The following is a 23,770-nucleotide window of genomic DNA, read 5'->3' as shown; positions in this document are numbered from 1 at the left end:
TCTTTCAAAAAGATTGTATAGCAAAATAATATAGGGGGAATCTTTTTCAACAGTAGACATTTTATGATACCTTCTTGTTCCAGGCAACACAGCACTATGAAGCACACAGTGTGTAACTGTAATAAAAAGGCTCCCAGAATATTTGCTTTAATATGGTTGCAGAGAGGAAAGTGTATTACTTAGATACGAAAAATACTGGTTAACAAACTCAGTGCCCGTTATCCACAGCTGACTGTCTTGAGCCACTTGCCTCACTGTCTGACTGCAGCCTGGCGCTGCATGTGTGCCCACTTGGGAGCAAGTGGAGCGACTGTCGGCTCTGTCTGTCACCGGGGCTGCTGAAAAAGAGCGAGCTGCGCAGTGTTATGTTGTGCCCCCTGAGCAGTGACTGGCAGACAGATTGGCAAACTCAAGGGCTCCTGAAAGAGCTTGCCCACATTCCAGGAAAACTGAAAGACAGGTGAGAAGGACATTTGAATATATTCCAGTTTCTAGACAGACCATGGTTAGTCTAATGCCTCCCGGACAGGCGTTCAAACTGGCCACAGCTAATGGTTACTTGAAAACTCCTACCTTAACCTGAAACCCTTTCCATTCTTTTGATATTCAAATGCAAATCACACAAATGATAATTAATCAAACACTATTTCACAGCTTGGATGGATTGTTGCCCCAATGAAATGAAACTTTCCTTTTACTTTAAAAAAATAAAATAATCAGACTCCAGTTATCTCTTTCTTGAAAACAGTATAGCGCTCTCAAATCCAAAGTGACCTAAAATTCTCAGAAGACACATGATCCAGCCTGCTGAAAAGAAGAATGTATGAGGACAGGGTACAGCAGCTTTCTAGCATCCTGCCTCCTGGCAAATTCAAACAGGATAAGGAAAATGACACGGTCCAAGAAAAGCTTCTGTTCCACAGAACAGATGTGTAGTTGGACTTCTAGAATAATGTTTGCTGGTGTGTTGATTACAATTGCATATTTAGGAAGGCATAGGATTTGAGAAATCAGCAATTTAACAGAAATCCAACTGTCGTTATTTATGTGGCGAATGTTAATTACTTAACATAGCTAATTATAACAAAGACTTCAGAAGCAACATTTTAAATTAAACCAATAGCGTTTAAAAAAACACAAAACACAAAACCACCACCCCCCCCAGCAAAAAATCCTTATTATCAAACCATGGCTGGTTATTTTCTTGCCAAATATGATATAATATTGGCTTATATGACAGAAATATAGAATTCTAATGCTAGCCAGGTGGTCTAAAACTTGCTCTGAAATCTTCATTTCCCATACCCCAAAGACAGCTGGAGCAGCTTAAGATGCTGTCATGCCTGAGCTGAGCATTACTTTACCCAGCTACAGTGTTTCTGACACCCATGGCACTGTCTGCAGATGTAAGGCACTTACACAAAATAATTCTGCAAGAATAAAAGTAGAATAATCTGGGCCTATATTGTGCATATTTAAACAGAAGGATAATGAGGTTCCTAAGAAACTCTGATGAGTCTCATCCAAAACAGTAAATAACAATATTATCTGCTCTGCAATTTCACAGCAATTATTTTTTCCTTCTAAATACAATCTCAAAAAATTTATACAGGACCCACAATGACTCGGTTTTTCTGATTGTCCTGCTTTACCATAACACCAGTGTATTTTCAAACATGCTCCAGCTCAAGCTTAGGGAATTATACCGGCTACCAGGATACCTTAATCAGAGAGTTCTTATCAGTGTGTCTCCAGACTAATGAGAAGAAATCCAATCTAGAGCCCACTGAACACTAAATTAGGTCTAATCATAGGGCACTCTTCCAACTGTTCAACAGCAGGCCTAAAACCAACGAATACCATTTATTTTTTTGGTATCCATTAAAATACTACAAACAATCCCATAATAGCTGCTTCAAAGCCACAATCAGAAAAGTGTGCAGATACTTGTTTGTATTTAAAGCACGATCGTTCAATGCCCTCCTTGCCAAAAGCTGTTTTACATTCAAGCACTTTCAAGAAGACCCTGAAAGGCTTCAGAGGTACAATGCTCTGGGAATCCCATAATGGGGCAACCTACTCACATCTTCTCAGCTTGACTGAGAATAATCTCAGTGAGCTGAAACATTGAGAATGTTTCAGTGGCTGAAGTACAACATGTTTTAATGGTTCTCTGGCATATATAGATATATTTGCCCCCTTAATAAAAAGGCATCACATCACTTGAGCTAATTCAGACTGGAAAATCACTGCATACGGGCTTAAATACGTAATTTATTGAAAGCCTGTGTTACACGCACACAAAGGCATTGAAACCTGCTTAATGCTTTATGCAAATGTTCTAGACCCATATTTTTATAGGACACTGTGAGCCATGTGTTGAGTGATTTTAATTTTTTCATTTTTTCTACTGGGAAAGAGCCTATCTGTGAAGTGTCCTGGGTTAGACAGAGCAACTATCGCTTAGAACTTGTAACAATAAAATATTGGGGGGGAAGGGGAATATGATAAAATTCAAATTTTTTAACATAGTTTCTTTCTCAGAGGTCAAAATTACAAGTTAAGTTTTAGCTGTCCTTTTGCTTGAAGCGTCTTCATTGTACCGAGCACAACCTGAGTCTGACAATGACTAACGTGCCAGGTATACCAACACGTACCGAGTCTCAGCTTCTAAGCACTTTCACACTGATTGTTCTCCCGCATGGCAAACTAACCCCCCACCAAATACACAGCCTTCTCTTACTGCACAGGCTCCCATGAAGACACTGCAGTACTAACAAACTTCTGAGGTATGGGAGAGAAGAGAGGAAAGGGGCTGCCAGAGAAACTATGTGCAGAAGGTGAAGATAAAATAATTGGCTGTGTGCAGATGACCAGCTTCCCACCATGGCAGCTCAAGGATTGTCATAACTAAACCATACGTGCTCTTCCTTGCCCTTCTCTAGCATAGGGTGGCCCATGTTTGCAATTAAGATCTTATGGATAAATTAACATCTGAGTAGTCCTTCACTTAACATATAATTTCAACCATTTCATATTTTAGCTCTTTCGCTTTGCTCATGGATTTTTAATCTAAATCTATGCTTATTTTTATATAGATATAAGTGCAGCAATCATAGAGTGACATATTCAATAGTAATCATGAACTTTTGGATATTCATTATGGGTTATGTCAGGACAGTCAAAAAGGCTTAAAGTAACATGTCTAAAAGCTTTTTCTTACTTTATATTTTATATAATTTATTGTTTGGGGGTGGAGAGTTGTGTGTGATATAAACCAGAATTGATTAACTTATCATAGATCACCTTTTACTTTCTGAGTGCATCATCCATCATGGTAACCAGAACGTCAGAAATACATATTAAACTCACTTCACTTCCCCCTCTACTGACCGGCTGAAATAGTAGCTGATTTCCTTCTCTTTGAAGGAGTTACTGGTTCCCAATGTGATTATGGAGACAAGAGTGAGTGAAATTTGCTATTTCACATTTGGCTTAGGAAATGTTTTATGCTATATATGCATATGCTATGCTATAAATTTTTTATGCTAATAAATACTGAAGAGTGTATGATATATGTATTACCCCTGATCGTGACGGCGTATTAAATCACACATGGCATAAAATACTCAAACACTATATTCTGAAGCCATTTCTCTTGCAGCTAAGCCACATTTGGCGTGGTAAGAATATGGAATCGAGCACGGCTTCACCAGTAAGATCTTACGTATTGCCATTCTGCTTGCATGTGCGGGTACATGCAGCACAGGAGCCCTCAAGGGTCTACATACTCAACCACAAACGCTAAATGTGTAAAAACAATCAGATGGCATCCCCAACCGCACATCAGCCGGTGACCAAATTTCCTTTCTTGGACTTCACCGAGTCTCTCATTTTCCCCCCCCACTTAAATCCTCTGTGTCTATTACCCATTGTACACACTGTGCTACAAAACTGTTGGCACTTTCCTTTTTTTTTTTCTTCAGCCCTTGCCTCCCTCTTGCCTGACACAGAAACAACAGACTAGCACGTCCCAGGGAGTTTTCAGTGGAAAAGGAGATTATATTAATGTCAGAAGCTGAAAAACCAGTAAATCTAGCCTGTAAATCTAGTCCGTAAAATATAGAAGAGGAAGGGATCATACTCACAGCAGCTGCAGAGACACAAGATCATCAAAAAGGCCCTGGGGAATCTCTGTGATCTTGTTTCCATAAAGCACTCTGAAAGATTCAGGAAGACAAAATAAATCTTAAGTAACAGACCAGTTTAGTGTCCTCCCACATCTCTGCATTATCATCTTTATTGATCTTGTGCACCATGCCCAGGATCTGTGGGCATTTCATTTAACTACTGATCTCATTTTCTTTTCAGAGAGCACATGGTATTAAATGAGTCGTTATGATTCAGGGTTCGTCTGGTGTTGGAAAGCATTTTTTAATGTAGAAACTGGACATCATCCAAAAACTGCATCTGAAATATTTTTCATTCTGTTGAGGGATTTTTTTCCACCCTTTTAAGAAATATTTTAACCATTGAAAGGCACGTTGTCTGATGCAAAAACCTAGAATTCTGCTCAGCAATACTGAATTTAAAAGCCAGGGAGCAAAAGCTGGTTGTAGATAAAATTTCATATAACTGAATCTCTTAAGATATAATAATTGGCATGAAATATGACACAGGCATCGTTGGATAAAATATTATGGCTTCACCAGCTGCTGTTACCATTTCAACTAGCTAATATAAAGAAATTGAGCCTTAACTGGAAATAGACATACATTTCAGAAACTCAAAAAAATTCAGGTGTTGTTTAGTTATAAAAATCAGTAAAGATTTAATAATACAAATGAGAATCACTGTATATATTTATTCAATCATAAATATATACAACCTGATATCCATGATTCAGTTTTAATATTAAAAATATTTCCTTTTTTTAAATGGAAAAATGCACATACAGTATCCTCAGAAATTGAACTAAAGGGAAAACCAGACAAAACCACTGTTATGCTAAGATGTGGCACGTAGGGATCAGAGCAAAATCATATATGACAGGTACACCTCAATTTCAGTCACGGCTAAAGTATTTTCTCATGTCATTTCTGCAAGTTGATAAAATTTGTCAAAACCAGAAAGTGAGTTAGGAGCTTACATGGGTCCTGGTAAAAGGGAAGAAGGTTACCTTCCCTCTGAACATTTTACAACTTAGCTAACAATTTAATAGACTTAAAATTTGGAAAAATAGTAATTATGTAATTTCTATGCTCTACATAGGACTTAGTAAATGGTTATAGATCAGATCATGTCAAAACTTTGTTGCTTATGCGTCACTGAACAGGTTAATTCCCTAACTTTTTAATATGGAATAATATACTAGCAATTAATCAAATAGTCATGTGAGGCTTGGATACTGGCTGAAATTTTGGCTTATACTGTCTTTCAGCATTTAAAATATTATGGTGAGTTAAGCATACTGAAAAACAAACACTTAGCATGATGGACCATTTACAATACCCTCTGGCCTTCCCAGAGTATCACCACTTCAGTGTACTCCATCAGTCATTGGAAGCAGGAGAGTTACTAGATCAGCTCATTTCTGAGCCTAAATAAAAAGAATCTAAGTAAAATAACACCACTTAGATATGAAAATCTAAACTTGAAAGCCCATTTTTCATTACTTTTGTAGTTTAGCAGGAACTGAACCTCTACTCAAGAAACTAATGATCATCTAGCATACTTTCTCTAAAAAAAGGTAACATAATTTATCTATTACAGAGTCAGGAGGTTGGCTTTTAATGTGCTGTTACAGTTAGTGTTTTCTGTAATGAATGCTAGCACTACTAAATTTTTCTAATTGTTGCCTAGTTTCAGCTTCAGAAGGCACCCACAATTTCCTGCTTCAACAAACTCTCATGCAAGGAACACAGATTTTTATACTCTGCCCAAAACTAGACAGAAATGATGGTGGAACTTTGAAAAGTCAAGCAGGTCTGCTTAGATAGCAATTTCAAAATATGAGATAATATTCAAGTCACCAAATTTCATTGGCCTCTAAAACAACATCCAAATGGCTGACTCACAGTCATCTTTCTGAACAAACTAACTGGTGTGAGCACCTGTACCAGGAAGCAAAAGCAAAACCCCTGCAAATAAAATATTTATAAAAGGTTAAAATATTAAGTTAATGCCCACCGAATCCAGTATATCACCTGTATACAAAGTTCAGATAATAAGATCTGTGATGTTAGATGAACATCTTCCTTAGTTTTGAGAAGTAGCAGGATCATCAATGCTGACCAATAATGCATAATATTAGAGCATTTAAGAAAGAGTTCAGAAGCTAAGGTTTACAAAGTGCCCATGGAAAGAAGTAAAAAAAAAACCAACCCACTCCAGATGAAGGGTTCTTCTGGCTGCAGAGGTAAAAACAAATCTCACTCACACCCAGTGCAGTTATTAGTTATGGTACTGCTAAATGCAAATATCAAAGTAAGACTCTTCTAAAGTAATTTTTCATTTGCTTTTAATTTAAGAGTCGGAAGGTCATAGTGCAGTGCTCCACTGAATTTGAAACCTTGGATGTGCTTATACATCTTCTTTATTATTTTGAGCAAAATAAAACTGATTAAAATAGCTGATAAAACAAAGCTTCAATTTTTAGAAGCCATGAAAATAAAGTAAGCATTTTCAAACTTAATTGGGCTTATGTGCATGTGGCATATTAACATTCGAACAAATTAACAGCTAAACAAAAGTCAGTATGAGAGCTCAGGCACTTGTCTCTAATTCATATTCATGTTCAGTGCTACACAGAGCCAAATTAGCTAATGCCATTGTCTGCCTGCCATGCCAGAGCTGAAGTCAAACGGTCCTACAGAAAGAAGCAAAGAGGAAGGGAGGGGAGATATATAACACATTGCATCTCATTTCTTGAGTTCCTTATTTCCATTTACTCTAATAGAAAGCACAGAAACTTTTGCTTCTCATTTTTTCTCTTTAAGAAAAAAAGGAGGAAAGCCTGTTCATACCAACAAATATGAATATTGGTCAGGTTCTTGATCCAAGATGCTTTTGTTCTGAATGTACCAGCTGCTGCACTGCTAACAGTACTAGGAATGAGTTGCCTGCAGAAAAGACTGGCCAGGGAAGGTATGCTCCACTATTGCAGCCGCTTTCCTCTGTCCTGTCACGCTGCCCATTGCACTACCATGCACCACAATGTTTCCAGAATAGCAGCTTTGGGGAAAAAGTAAACCAAACAAAAAACCCCCCAAAGAAAAAAAAACCAAACCCCAACCAACAAACCACTTCAAAATGCCATATAAGAGCAAACTCAGTCAAGTCAATTCAAGAACTTCATTTAAACCTCCAATGCTTTTACCAACAGAGATAAATTTTAGGAGATTTGCCTATGGCATGACAAGTTCTAAAAATGTATATTCACTTGCATCCCTCACATGTTGCAGGACATGTAGGTGTCTCGGTTACTGTGCAAGCTTGGCACAGGAATACAACTCTTCTTCTATACCCCCCTGAAATCTCAGACCCCAAATATTTTTTATTAAAAATGCACTAACCAAGTTAACATGTAATAAAAATAAAATCGGTTCAGTAATTGCTGCCAATAGACAGCAAATCAGTGAATCAAAACAACATTTATTAGAACACAAAAAAAAATACTAAAACTTTTATTGTGTGCTCCTGATTGTTCATTTGCTTCTCAACTTTGCTGGGGATCAAGTTAGCCACAGGTCTGACAAATACCATTCACTGTCAGATGGAGAAGATATTAACCTAAACATGATGTACAGTTTGGGAGAAAGAGAAAAGTGAGTTATAGCTTAATTCTATAATCACAATGCTAATCTTAAAATGCTAAGCCAAAACCAACTGAGACACCAATAGGTACCCTTATTCTTTCTGTTCCTTTCTTTCTCTTCTCACCACACATGGGAGTCTCTCTTACAAAAATGGAGAAAACAGTCATAGAGACGTACAAACACATCAGACTTGCCAGTGCATGAATTCTATTCTTGTCTTTTCTGCAAGGCAGGTATATCTAATACCAGAATGACCAGCGCGAACAATCATTCACTGTATTTTTAACTCAGACAAACCTTTCCCAAATTTTTTGCAGGTGGCTTTCTAACATGAGCAAGTTGCTATTAAGGCACAGGTGCAGCTGAGCCATCTGAGGGCTATATTCTCAGTGGCATGCAGAGCCATCAGCTTGCCAGTTCACAGCTAATGCTTTCCTCATGGCCACAAACCACAAGCTGCAGTTCTTCAAAAGTACTTGCCAGATTGGCTCACAACTTGCAGCAGTTTTCAGGCTGCCATCAACCTTCCAAACAACGGGAAAGACAACATGCATAAAGCACAGACCCCTGGCTGCTCTGCAAGCATTGGAGGAGATCCCTGGAAAAAGCACCCTATTCAGCTGAAGAGTTATTATGGATCTGCAATAAGAAATTATACAAATATATAAAAGTCATAATGAGGTGTTAGGTTTCTTCAGCCTGATTCTGGCTTATTTTAATATTCCCCAAAAAATGTATCTATTGCAAGACACAATTAAATATTAAATTTCCAGTTAAACAATAAGTTGTTAGTACTAAACTTCAAGTTTTGCAGATTGATCCAACTGATATTCTAAGTAGTTAAAAATAAAGACTAAACAGTCAAAATAGTCACTTCATAGATTCATCTATGTGTGAAAGTGTTGGACGTGCACATAGCAACAAGTATGTTATCTTAGGTGAGAATGCAAGTAAGCATGTAACGGACCTTCAGCGGCAGGGTCGTGAAACATAAAAATCTCACTGATTCTTCACATTCTCTAGACATTCTGACCTCTTGAACAATGCTAAAATTAAGGAGTTTGCAAAGACTTCACCAACGCATGGCCTTTCTTATGCATTGAAGTTCAGCACACCACCTTCTAAGGGTGTGAAACAGCAATTGCCGTTCGTTTGCCTACCTTACTTGCAAACATAGTTGCAGTTTAGCTGCTTTGTTAAGTCAGATGCCAGAATATAGATATTTTTCCCTGGGAGGTGACACAGAATTTTTTGGGGGTATGAAAGCCTAGCACAGAATCCCTTACTCTAGACCATATGGTTTCCAGCTAAGTGTTCCTTTATTTTGGCTTGGCTCAAACATTCTTACTGAAGTGTCAAATTTTGACTTTATGCAATGTCTTTTTCAGTACTCAGAACGCTTTCAACTTTCCTTCACTGTGAAAACAATTCTTGCTAGGAAGAATTATATTTCCCAAGCTACGTACAATGGCACAGGCTCAATAAGAATTCAAGTTTTCAAAAGAGGAGGAATTGATAGGGGTAAAAACAGCAATAAATTTCTAATATCTGAATGAAACTCAGACATGTAATTTTTTTTCCCTGCACTATTTCATTTTTCTTCAGAACAAGTTAGGCTAAATAAATCACAGTAAAACTATCCAAAGCAATTTGTTACCTTAAAATAAGTTTGGCAGTTATTGCAATAGACAGTGTTTTATTGCAGATTTCAAATCACCATGAATGACACCACATATATCATCACCGAGGAGATGATGGTCTAAATGGGACTGGTATGTCAAAATCTAAGCTGTCTCTTGTCTTTGTGCCCAGGCTGATCTCAGCTTTTAAATTGTTCACTAGCCTAATTCAGTATATGAACAAAAGCAAAGGAATTCTCCCTCTGCAGTGGTCTAAAATTTATTCATTCAGTTTAACACACTGAAGGCTTAGACTATTTTGTCATATCTCATAAAATGTCCCCAGACAGTCTGGATATGGCCTTCCAAACCTACATTTGTGGGAAGTTTACTGACCCCAAGAATAACATTTATCTTTGATACTATTAACAATAACCAAATGCTGACACAATCCTCTCATCGATACTAGACAGATTTTGAGTTGATTAAATGAAAAATTAATTTACTTCAGAAAGCGCATACAGCAATCTTGAAACATGAAACTATTCATAATTTAGCCCCTATGTTCTGTGCTGAGTTATAACTGCTCCAACTCCAGCAAAGTGCAATTCTAACTATGTAACACAAATACAGTGTACTACAAATAGAACATTTCTCAAACTTTTGCTTAAAATTAAGATAACGCATCCTTTTGCAAACAACCAATTTTGCCACACTTCTTAATGCAAGGGTACTATTTGCTCTCATGTTTATATGGAGAGAAGTACTGGATGGCAAGACTAATCCCTCCAACACAAAAGCCATGGCTACCTTGCCACAGCATCTGTGCTGCTTACTGTTTTTCTAGATTCAAATCATTCTAATTATTTGTTTCTCATCTTGGATATTTCATGTGGTCCCAAGTAACTGCAGTATCACTACATCTCATAGCCAAGTGTATGCACCCTTGTATCATCTCTTTGAGACAGAGAAATACTTCCCATTTCCAAGAGGAGAGACTTTGTTATAGACAAGGAGTTTATTTGTCCAAGAGCTATCACTGAAATTATGCAACGTAACTTCTTCCTCCCAAATCCCACAGTAGCATCTTTAAGACTAAAGACGCTTTTTCTCAAGCCTTGATCCACAACACCCTACATTCTCTGCAATGGCTTTACAGCAAGCTCTCCATAACTCTGTTCTCTCAAAACCAGAGGCTGGATCTTACGATATCTTCAGTTTTGTCCCTAAACAGGTTTCAAGTTTGGTTCATACCAAAAAAATGCTAAGAATCTACACCCTGGTGCCTAAATATTGAAAGGGAGCTTCAGACACTGTAACAGCATTAAATCCACAGAACACACAGCCCCAGAGTTGACCCATGACTCACAGTGTCACCTGCATGTGACACAACAAGGGGAAAAGGAAAAGCCAGAAAACTCTGGGAAGAAAAAAATGTTCTTGAAGAATGACTCTGGTTCCTTAATTGTTGTCACAATCAGGAAAAAAAAAAAGTTATGTACATGCCCACATATTTCTAAGAAAAAATGAGCAGAAATTCCTTGTTCCACATAGTCATTATATGCATAGGGAACTGAAAAATGGGCATGGAGAAAACAATTTTTTTTTCCTCTGTGTGTGGAATGGAGAAGTCTTGAGTCCTTACAAGAACAAGCTTGCCTTTCTTTTGCTAAATGCAGAGAAAACCTAAGGTAGAAATGGCTTATTTAAAGCATTAAGATTCTGTGACCTGACTCCCATAGGTGGATTTCTTGTTAAAAAAAATATAGATTTAAAATAAAAACTTATGACCTGCTAGCATATGTATCACTTTGCACTTTTAAAAGATTTAAGTTTTATACATTTCAGGGGAAACTGCTTCTGTAATAAACCTTCCTGTGTTTCAAAAACACCATTTTTAATTCCATTTCTACACAGGCACAACAGGCAGAGTACTCTGAGAAACAGTTCTGCCTGGAAACACTAACCTAAGTTAACTTCAGAAGTAGAATAGCGACCCACTATATATAGATAGGCCTCCATTAGCCAGCCAGGCTAACGATGTTGGCTGTCTTCCAGATAAGCACTTTCACTCTCTTAGACCCATAGGGAGCACTGCAATTGCATGCAAGCAGGGAGTAAAGGCAGGAGCAGAAAATGGGAATAATGCAGGGGAAAAAAGCAAGGATTTTAGGCAGTACAACAGTACTTCATTTTTAATAGAAACAAAGTTGCTTACTTTCAGTTGTGCATTAATATTTTCCCCTCCTTTATTCTTGTTTTAACTCAGCTAGCTGAAAAGTCCAGCTGCTCTGTGTGCAGATTAAACCTCAACGGTCTCTCATTAAAATGTATGTCATCAATCACATCTGACTTACATATATGAAAAATAGAAGTTACCCTCAGCTGAACTGAAGCATTGTATGCAGAGCAGCGTTCCTTCAGGGCATGCAGCTGACTAAAGTTATTGGGGCCTCAGGCACCAAAAGGACTGAGTCACTTAAAAGAGAAAACATTGGTAAGCAAACTGTCTTACTTCATTTCTCCTCCTTGTTCTTTCTCCTTGGGCAGTTTCACTGGGAGGGCTGGCACTTCAAAGGAGTCATCTTCTATTGCACTTACACTGGTCTTTCTGCTGTTGACAGAACTGGATTGGTGGCTATAGCAGACATCATACGAAAGAAGATCCTCTACTTCTCAGAAGTAGAAACTTGGTGGAGGTTTCTTTAGAGAAACCCAGATTCTGCAGAACGGCAGATATTCTTGCCCCATAAAGATATCTAGGGCTCAGAAACTGACACAACTGCAGAAGTGACCAGCAGGGAAGAACCTACCAGAGGTCTGGCTGACACGTCATAAAACATCAGGGAACTAACCCTTGCCTATCAGCCACAGAAAAAACATTTGTAAGACCTACCTGTGATGAACAGCAAGAGTAAAACCTTTCAAAAGAAAGTAAAAGCCAATGGCAAGCACAATAGACAACTGAACCTAGAGGAGGCTGGCAGTTTTAAGGGTAGAGTTGATACTGTCCCAGAAACCAGTCTGCCAAAGAGAGGAGAAGCAGATTGTATATTACAACAGCTTTGTGTGGCTGTGGTAGAAGGAAACTGAGACAGACAAGCACTGAACAAAGGAAAGACTGCTCAGAGGCAGTTCCCTCACTATAGACCTTTCTGTGCTGCATCTCACCTCTCTGCCCTCTCTCTTCCCCCTTGTAATCTCCTAGCATTAACTTAAGCACTATTTTACCCACTTGGATATAAACATATTTAAACATCATGTACTTGAAATATCATCTTGGACAACTGTGCAGAGAATACACAGTCACTTCACTTGCTTTTGTGTGCAAGTCAAAACGCTATCAGTTCCTTCCCAGTTTATATTCTCATTTCCTCGCTGTCTGCTCTGACGTGCTCTGTCCCACTCCTGAGGCCACCTGGGGGTATCTGCATTAGCTATGGCTAAAGCTGAATAACTTCTGAGTTGGGATGTCAACCCCAGTAAAAACGCCTTTCTGTCCAGCTTGCTCCTAGCCAGGAGGTTTGCCAAGACCAGAAAGCTGTAGCATTGCAGCGTCAGCAGTAGTTTCATACTAAGCCAAAACCGTAGTGTTCAGTAAATGTCATTCTCTTACTGAATCGTTTCCAGAGAGCATTGAGGGATTTCACCATTTCCACAGCATGTTGAATAACACTGCCCTAACTATTCAACAAAGGCTAACAACACTTAATATATATTTCTGGCATTCTCCCAGCTGGATTCAGGGCACAAAAAAAGGCCCATCTTTCTGCATTTTGGCTCAGAAGTTTACTGCAACATATATGTTTAGTACTGCATAGCCATCTAATATTAGCACTAGTCAACAAGTTATAGAGGTTGCTAGAATTATCCAGTAGTTGGAGAATAAAATATTTAAAAAATTAGAAATAAAAACACTTTTAAAAATCAAACTGTGTTATATGAATATTAATGAGCTAAATGTTTTAAAACTGTCTTTCAAATTAATGCAGGTAAATACCATTCCAGTTGAGCTTAACCTCTTCTCTCAACCTGGGGCTCTTTCTAACACTCTATTGTAGTTCATTGTCCATATGCAGCTTCTGACCTTGTATCACTCCTTTTACCCATTTAAAGCTCCACTGTTTAATAGTGCTGTGGGTAGCTAGGTTGAAATATAGCTGCATTTAAGTTCAACTTAGTGCTAAAACAGTTTCTGTGTCCTATAAAGAGGAGCAAATGGTTGTCAGGAGATCCTACCTTCTTTTTATCTTCTGTATGAAGTCATACTTTAGTCCCCTTCCAGTTTAATAAAGTAGTAATGGCAGTTAAAAAATATAAACATTTTCTTAAAAGCTGAGGTTCTTCCCTAACTAGTTTGAAAAAAATCCATAACCAAAAAAAATAACCTCACAAGAGAGTACAATTTCAGTACTTTAATACAGAAGAAAAATTCAGTATGAAAGCATTTCCCTTAACTCCTCCCTGATTAACACCATCACTATTAAACAGTGTCTGAGCTATAATGAGGTTTTTGTGTGCCATGATGAGTATGGGGCATGGCTTAGCCTGCAGGTGCACACGTACAGTAGATCAACTAATGCACTGGCTGTGAAGAAGTGAACAAGTCAGTAACCTTGGGGGTGTTCATCTATAAAAAAGCTTACTAGAGATGTGTAAACACTTCCTCCTCCTAATTTTCATGACCAATTTTTCACTTACAAAAGATGAGATGCTTCATGCAAGCTGGCAATTGCACACAAAAACGTAAGTTCTCCCAGACAGCACATTATCATTTTTATTTCTCTTACATGCAAGCTCTCCCCAAATGCCCATTCAGTTCTATTTTATACTTACAATGAAATGAGAGATTTCAAGCCTTTGAATGCATCGGGTGCAATATCAGATATTTGATTCTTGCTGATGTCTCTGTAAAGAGAAGGGAGGATTAAAAAATATATACAAGAATATATTTGTAAACAGGAATTTCATGGAAATATTTTAGCAGTACTTTACTGGAGGAATATACTCGATACAAAAACAGAACTAAAACATCATATTACCTCAGAGAAATCATGAACTATGTAAGGACACAGATAGGAGAGGTTCTAAGGTAGCTGGAAAGTGCTGGCAGGACATGCATTAAGTAAGACGGTGGGATTAACAGTGTCAGCATGGTGTAAGCACCAGGGGAACGGCTTCTGAGGCAGCAAGACTGTGTTTGTCTAAAAGAAGAAACCTTGTGGAAAATGAGACGTAAAGATGAACACACTCGTAAGTACCAGAAACATGTAATAGACTCAAACAAAATTCCCACCAAAACCCCATGAAATTCCACAATTTATATGAAACAATACCAATAATTCTTAGGATGATAAAATTCTTCTGAGGTAAGACGGTAAGACTTTTCCCACACCATCTCTGTTTAATACCAATGAGAAAGGGGATGGGAAACAGACTACCCAGCCCCTGTTCCAAAGCAGGCACCAGTGTCACTGAGGAGTTTGACCCTGTACCAGTGATGTTTGGATTTTAATGACCTAGAGAAAACAAGCAGCGCAAAATTCTACCATGACCTGATCTGGTGAGGCAGGTGAGAAGAGGGTCGACACAGCACTTTCAGGTCTGCCTGGAGTTTTCAGACACTAGGGAAAGCCTTTGAGCATCTGAATGGAAATCGTGGACCTTTGAACCCAGCAGCACCACGGGGTTGCAGACCCTGTCGGGAGCCCCAGGCAAGATTCCACCCTTTCAGCTATGACTGAGTGGAATTCAGTTATAGCCTGCTGTCATTTTCAAGGGAAAGTGTGTTCCTGGTTTGGAAAATACCCTTCAACTTTAATCATAACCAACCAAGTACACAAACATAAATGTAGACTACACCACAATTTCTTTATACATGGAGCCAAATTGACTACATTTGGGACTCAGATGCTCAGAACTGGGTGTCTTATCAGGACTGTCACCACAATCCAATCTTGCTGTCAATCAGTTCAACCAGGTGCTTAGCTACAGGCATAACGTTCAGCCATCCTGTTGCATTCACTGACAGTTGGTATCAGCTTGTATCAGTAGAATCAAATCTTTTCACTGATAGCTGAAGCTGGAGCAATACGGTATTTCCTGTACATCTTCACTGTTATTTCCACTGGGGCACATGCTAAGGATCCCAGTCAGACTAAATAAACATCACTTGAAAAAGAACTTAGGAATCAGAAAGTAAGAAGGTTTTCCATTCTATACACGTTTTGAGTTACAAATTATATTGGTTAAAATTTTAACGAAGTTCTCTGTTTTCAAATCTAGCCACATAAAGTGGGATTTTCTTTGCTTCTTTTATGAGGGTCATGAAATAACTGCTCTGCAACCTAGTGATGTTTTCTACTACAACATCCTGCCTACAAGGAGAGCATTCAGTGAAGGTTTCCAGTTCTTCAGCTCAAATCACAGCAGCCAAATTTGTGACAGTAAAAGCAGGAACACTTATTTTTATACAGATTTCTGTGAAACTTGTTTAGACTGCCTGGTAGAATTTGCTGCTTTTTATCTGGTAACCCTTATGTAAACAGAAGTCTGACATGAATCTGTGATGTGCCTGATGACCTACTACAATGATATGAAATCATGGGTTTGCTGAACAATGACAAGAATCTGAAAAAGGGCATTTAGTTTTTGAAACAAGTATTTCAACACTATTTTATTGATTTGCTACATTTCAACATTTCCATCCTTTCTCCCTCCCCATGTCCAGATGCTAATGAGTGTATAACTAATGGTGTCTGAACGTGCATAAAAGCCATGCTGGGTGATGACAGTCACTCACTTCATGCAGATGCACTACAATCAGCATTAGAAGATAATTAGACACATTATTTCCTTTCCATTAGAGCCCAAGCTCCACTGCTGTTGGATAAGGAGGCTCTATCTCCTTCTGACTTTACTGAGGCAAAGGGATTCAATTATGCCCTTGTACTTTTGTTCCCTTCCTTTGGTCTGCCTTGGTAAGACCATCCTATTCTGTGCTTGATTTACATCAAGATAAAGAGGTTTTTCTAACCTGCACAACTACGTCAATTTAGATCACATAAGGCTCATTTTCATAGTTTAGGGTATCTCTGAATCACTCAATGGAAATGTGGCTCTTTAGCTGGATATGTAATAAACTTATCAGGATTCCACCAGGCAGGGAATACATTAGTCACCTCATACTAGTCTCTCTGCACCTCTGACGGCACAATAGAGATCTTTCTAAAGGTTGCTGAACACACCTTGGAGGGTGGCTGTACTCAGTTACCAGTTGGGGACACAAATTGTTTTTGACTTTGCACCAGGGGATCAGGGATACCCTGTGAATCACTGTATAACATATGACTGTGTGGCTTAAATGTCTTTACTGTAAAAGGTTTTAAAACAAAACAGATTTATTTTTAGATGCAGCCAAATGCAAAACTATTAATAGCATTGGATGAATATTCTCTTTGTCGACTAACATTATTAGAAACAGATTACTTGATTATCTCTAACATGTAAAATGGATTGCTCTCATTTGACAAGAGCACTTAGCAAAAATCCATGTCATATATGGTTTAGTTTTTAGAAGATGCTTAACAAAAGTAGCAGTGCCACAGAACTACTGGGAAGACAGTGAAATCTCCATGTGTTTTCTGCTAATATATGGTAAAACTAATTTGACAGCATGAAATGCCACTACAAACATCAGAGCTAGAGAGGTACAATCACATCTTTCAAAGTGGCTCTATGTATTTGGCTCTTAGTCTTGTGCTACAGACTTCTTAGTTAAAAGCCTTATAAAAGCAAAGACAAAACGGGAGAGAATGCCGTAAAGTTTGGAACTTGAAAGCTAGAAGTTACAGAACCATTGTACAAGCACAACTGCTATGTAAATGAACTCAAAATGGCATGTCCAGGCTGGGGTACTTCACACAATAATGACAACTTCTGTGTCTGGAGATGGGACCTACCTCCTTCAAGGCCCTCAAGCCTCTTCTAATGCCTTTGAGTAATTGAGCACAGAGCTAGGACCTGCCACATTCACCCCAAAATCAGGGGAACTATCATCCCAGATTATATAATTCAACTGCATATTTGAATCCTACAGGTGCCAAATCTTCCTTCTGAGACAAATTTGGCTTCATGTAACTAACTGGGTGAGAAGATGTGGGCAATTATGAAGTCCAAGACACGGAAGATTTCAGCTCCTTTGCTAAAACCCAGTCATCAAAGTAACTCCCCCATCCTGGAAGCTATTGAAGAGACATTCTAAACAGGAAGCTTCAGCTAGATGAAAAGATAACACTTGAATTAATAAACATAAATCTTCTGCTATCATCTTGACCTATTAATATCAAGTCATATAAGGATTATCTTGGACAACTGGCTCTTATGTAAAAATTAATCTCAGTAATCCAATTATTTAAGAAGAGGAAACTGCATAATCTTGCACGAAATACTCAGTAAACAATCAAAATACTCAAAGAGCTGCAAGTGAGCAACCTATTACCTAACATTCTTGCATATTTATTCATCAAAAGGAGAAAAATACAGTACAATTCACAATGCTAATACTAGCCTCTGAATTGAGTAAAAAATTATTATAAATAATAGTTAAAAATAACAACAACAACAATAATGTTCTTCATTTGTACCCTGGGCAGGGCATCAATTAATTAAATAACTTTCATGCTATTGAAATGCTCATTAAAATCAAAGTAACAGAAATTAAGAAAGGCTGATGACTTCAGTGATGTCAAACACATCCTTCCTCTATAAGGAAAAGGATGGATAATTCTTTTGTTTTAAGAGATAGTCTTTTGACCAAAGTATATTTTTGTGTTAATTATACTAGGAATATTGCACACTGAAAAGACGATGTCGATAATCTCTTTAAAGAGTGGAACAAATGTCCTCAGGTAAACTTTATGTAACAACAGTGATGCCCAGTTTAGAGCCTCACTCTCCTGCAGGAATAAAACTTTAACAAGGGGACAGATCAATAACCAAAAGGCAAAATATTGTGTTTGTTATGGGACATTCTGCAGCCTAATTATCTATCCCAACTTCTTCCACAACATGCTCTCACGTTAACTAAGCTTTGATACAGATCATCTGGCACAATAATGTATTATTTAACTGTGAGTTCAGATCTCAATGAGTATGCCAATTATACTCCAGAAAGCTGTTAACACAACTTGTTAATGGAGTTCTGCTGTGAAATTCTAACATTAATCATTTCACATAGTAAGGGCCACATTGGGTTGAATAGCTAGTTGAGTTAAAGAACAGGTTTTTTGTCAACTCTCATAAAACTAGAGTTCATCAATAACGAAAAATGAAAGGACAGTAAAACAGTGCCAAAATCTAAAATTAGTCATACCTCAGAAAGAACTGAAAAAGTTACAATTTAGGTCACTGAAAAGGGATCCATCATTTTTCACTGAAATTACCATCTTGCTATCTAATACAGTACTTCTTTAAAAATACATACAGCTATATTGAAAGTGAGACAGAAGAATAGAGACTTGGTAAGATTGATGATTTGACCTGTTAAATATTAAGATTCATATTTACAGCTCTGCAGCTCTAGGAACTTGATAACTTTGGACCGGCAAACACAGCAATTTTACCCTTAAATTCAAAGGTACAGCACAAGCTCATTTCAGTTTCAAAAGCATTAGCTATCTGATAATCCAGTGTCTTCTGTGAAATGAGCTGACGGTTTCTTAATTCCAGTAAGTATTGTTCATGTCAGAAAACAAGAACTGTAAAGGCACCTTTTTAGCCATTTTAGCAGTGAGCTACAAAGTCTGAATGACTTGTGGAAGTTACTGGTCCAGTGAAACCCATCAACATCTTGATACTATAGTGAAGCAGGAGTAAATTGTTCTATCATTGTTTGTGTCATTGTACTACTGTCACAACATCTCTCATATGTCACTTAAAAATGAAAAGACTGACCGAGCAGGGGCAACGTCCAGCTTATCTGCATGAGAGTGCTGCTACAAATCAGGATTACTTTTTTAAATCCAAAGAGAAAACACAAGAGCTAATAAGGAAATAATTGTCTGGGTATCTACTGGCTATTAAGAAACAGAGAAAACCAGTTCCAGCAGGTTTCTTTGTTTTCTTCTAAACAGTCAAAACATTTCAACATCAGGATATTGAACACACTACAAAAAATATCTTAACTACTCTGTAAGAACATACACTCCTGCTGTAACTGGGGTCAACTACAGTGAAGTGGTGCTAACAGATACTAGAATGAATGAGAAAAGAAAGAACGAACTTAAAATCTTTTCTGAGGACCCAGATTTGAAGTTTGAACAGACTAACAACTAATTAGCTCACATCGTTTATAATAGGAAGTGAAATTAAGCATTATTAAGGATTTCATGCACTGTTAGGCATCCTGAACCAAATTCCATAGCTGCTTACACTTTGAAAAGATTATTTGTGCAATCCCCAGTGATTTCAACATAGAAATTGCCAATATGTTTCTAAAATAAAGATACTGAACTTGAAGCTAGAAGATTCATGATTGCTCTTGCATGTTGGTCTTATTAAAACTTACATTCTCTTAAGCTTCTTGTACTGGGTAAAAGCTCCAGGAGGAATGACTTTGATGAGGTTTTGTTCCAAACGTCTGAAAACAAACAAAGTAATATACATGTTAACTACACAATTATAAGACAGGAATAACATTAAACACGATAGCAAATTTTTATATAAATATAAACCAATTTTATAGAGTTTTAATGCAAAACAGATTTTTCTTTTGAAAGCCACTACATGGAGAAAGTACTGAGAAAATAACTTAGAAAATAAAATAATCTCATTGATTACGATAAATCTGTATAGAAAAAAGTCACGGGCTATAGAAATTGCACCTTTAAAGGCCATGGAATGAATAAAAAATAGTAGTATATTAATCGAAGTTAAGGTAGAAAATACAGATGCTTTCCTTGACTAGCTGTTGTAAATAGAACATAGCTATCTAAACTAAAAGCTATGCTACGTTGTGACAGTTTAATAAGCAGATTAATAATACTATCAGAGTGACTCAGGAGCAACAATCTGTGGGAACATGCTGAAGAACAAAGTGGAATTCACTGCAATACGAATCCAGATTTTTAGGGGGTGTGTGTGGGGAGTCTATGTTAAAGCAGAGCAGAAAAGGACTGTATCTTTCTATTTTAACTACTAAGTACTGAAGGTGTTCTAAAATATGGTCCAGAAAACACGAAAATGCTGTTGTTTTCATTTCTGAGATGTGCTTTGAAAGAAGTATTCTTTATGAAGTCTCATAAGTGCATGTATCACTAACATAAAATGTAAGCAGCTTTAAGATACCACATAGAGTAACCACTAAGATTAATTTCTGTTTCTCCCCAGAAGTATTTTCAAGTCTTTATCACCAAGTTCCCGAAAACCCTGCTAAAAGGACTGTCTTCTCCTCAGATGAACCCTAAAAATTCATTCCAATTAGAAACGTAAAAGTGGATCACCATACAATAAATTTAAATGACCATGGCAACTAAAATTCTACAATCAAAGTTGGAACTGAAAGCAAAATTTGACTTTACGTAGCTCTTAGTTATTATTCAAATGTTGTTTCTATTTTCCAAAATGTCATAAAAAGAAACAGTTTCAATAGCAAAAGTCTGTGGCTGGAAATGGTTTAGAACTGAAATACAAAAACATAGTGGAAAGATGGAATGAATCACTCTAGTCATTTAGAGGTGCTGCAGCAATGCAGAGGGGAGAAAAAATTTTAAGACCAGGAACGGAGATAAAATGAGATGCAGGGAGAAGTAAATCATGTTTTTTAAAGGACTTGGGAATAACATAGGGAAAACGTGTAAGGCCCATCAGCCCTTCATTGCACAGCGTAGCCTTCTGTTGATCTGTGCTTTCAATAGACAAAAGAAAAATCCCCTTGAAACTAAGATATTTTGCCAGCTCAGTTATACACTAAGAAGCTATTTAAGTCATGAATATTGTGATATTTGCACGGTCAACTTGTACAGTCAATGTGCGTGCACTCTTTTATTTCTGTAGCAGTCTGTTTTAGAGGTTGTGATCAGAGTTAATTCTATTCCTTGTTTTGTCATTTGAATAAGTGTCTGTGATTTCCCTTCCAGTTGGTCTAAATATAACGTGCTTCATTTCTGGCAAGTCCACAGTGAAATGCAAATTGCTGTAAGCTTCAGCACGCTACTATTGTTGGGTGTTTGTCACCAGAATTAGCAGTACACATACTCTTCCCATAAAGGCTTTTTGTCAGCTTGCCAGTTTGGTGTTTAACTCCTTCCCAGTGCTTCTATGCAGACACTTCTAGGAACAAAAGAGGGCCATGCCTGTCCAATTCCCTTGCCTTATGGATGGAAACTCAGGGATCACACATGCTGCACACCGGCATAGCAGTCCTTACAGGGAAATTCAAATATAGTGATGGGGGGACACATGGCCCATTTTTATAATCACTTAAAATTCCAAGGAAATTCTAGTGACTCAAGAGTGGAAATATATACCGAAATTTTGCACCCAGATGGAAAAAAAAAAAAAAAAAAAAAAAAGCCAAAATTGTAATACCCACAGATCCCCACTAATAAGAAAAAATGAAATTTGTAGAAAAGGTGAAGAGGAATATAGAAAAAGTTGCTTCAGAGAGCTACCTTTTGAAGCAGTACTGAATTCCTCACCCTTTCCTACAAAATTTGCAGCAGATGGCCTCTACAGAAATAGATGGACAAGGCTACTGTCATCTACTGCTATATTTTCACCTGAGCACCCTACATTTTTTTGTTGTATGAAGCTCTTTGTGAGTGAAGAACTAAAGACTACACATACTACATTATGCTTAGGGCACTACATTTTACAGATGCTACCAAGAGAAGCCACAACCAGCACCGTGTGCTCTTATTAGGGTGCGTTTGCAGGTGGATTCCAACTTGGGCACAAAATACAACTGATCTTGGAGCATTAAATAAAGTGCAGCATTAAATAAGGAGGTATTTTAAAAGTATAAAGTACTAATCTGGCTTCTGTTTATTTTTTTTCATAAATGCATGTTATAGATTGGCAGGCATAGGCTGAAAAATACAATGCAGTTACACAACTAAAATAGTAGAAAACTAATTATTTGTATTAATACTTCGTACTTTTAACTCATCTGAGGCCATGAATGACCTGTGAAGAACAGTACAGGAATAAAAACCTCTAGAAAACACTAGGTTTTGCCAGAAGGGGTCAAACCAGGACAATGGCTTAATTATAAAAGTGTTTATTCGTGATATAATGGGAAACTGCTGCTACAGGTGCCATCTCTCAAAGAGTGAAAAACAGAGTTCTTACCTAGTGTTGCCATTTTTTTCTGCAAAAAAAGTGAAAAGCCAATCTAAATTTTACATCCGCAATTTATTTCACAGAAAATTATCTAGTTTACCTAAAACATGACCTCTGGAAAACCGATTTTTCGTGGTCTATTCTTGCATACTATGAAGTGCTGCTATACACTATGAAACCACCCATGCTAGTGCAAAGCAACACCAGTGAGCTCATTTTTGTGTGTGTTTGTGTATATATATATATACACTATTACATATATATACTATATATATATACACACACTATATGTACTATAAAATAATTTTTCAATACATTTGAGATCTCTGCGCAAGAGACACAGTCCTGGAAAGGCTATATTTTGATCATTTGAACTACTAACCCCCACATTTAAGATTCCTTACGACTCAATGAAATTTTCCTCTGGTATTTCATATTAAGTTCTATTTGAAAGACTCCACAAGTAGAATTCACAAAAGTGATAAAATAAATTGGCCATGTTCAAGCCTCTCGGGGGCTTTTGTTCCTCCTTTCAGTTACCCATTTGACTGTGCCATGTCGCCTGCTGCCAGTTGTATCGCTTAGATGAATTGAAGCGTATCTCCCCCCTTCTGACACGCAGCAATGCTCTGTCTGCCTCTCGATGCTTTATTTTAGAGTCTTTGACAACAACATCAAAGGACAAGAACAATTTCCTTTCTCTTTAATGTATTATCAGAGATTGCAAAGTACGAGGGCCCAATGGATTCAGATACATTTTTCTTGTAATAACATGATGTTAGACAGGATTAAGTCCTTCTTCTTCCCACTGTCTTTAAATGACTTTGCAGCAATGAGCAAAAAGTAAACACATCGGAGAAAAAAGAACAGCAAACCAAACAGAGGGAAACTATGCAGTTAAATATGAAAAACTATCCCAGAGTAAAGAATAAGCATTCAAATTCCCATGCTAATCTATCTCAAAGTTCACTGAGGTGCCAATCTTTTCATCAC

General features: G+C 37.5%; 1 protein-coding gene across 1 annotated transcript in view; it reads right to left on the bottom strand.

Moving 5' to 3' along the window:
- The window catches only part of SLIT3 (slit guidance ligand 3), a 519,985-nt gene that overhangs the window by 147,725 nt on the left and 348,490 nt on the right, over positions 1–23,770 (bottom strand). The window contains exons 10-12 of the mRNA XM_074156582.1: positions 20,004–20,075; positions 14,273–14,344; positions 4,149–4,220 (exon numbers count right to left, since the gene is read on the bottom strand). Coding sequence (XP_074012683.1) covers positions 4,149–4,220; positions 14,273–14,344; positions 20,004–20,075 — 216 coding nt within the window. The remainder of the gene's footprint in view (positions 1–4,148; positions 4,221–14,272; positions 14,345–20,003; positions 20,076–23,770) is intronic.

The sequence above is a fragment of the Numenius arquata genome, chromosome 11, assembly GCF_964106895.1.
Source record: "Numenius arquata chromosome 11, bNumArq3.hap1.1, whole genome shotgun sequence".
Taxonomy (NCBI): domain Eukaryota; kingdom Metazoa; phylum Chordata; class Aves; order Charadriiformes; family Scolopacidae; genus Numenius; species Numenius arquata.
This window is presented reverse-complemented; position numbering and strand designations above follow the sequence as displayed.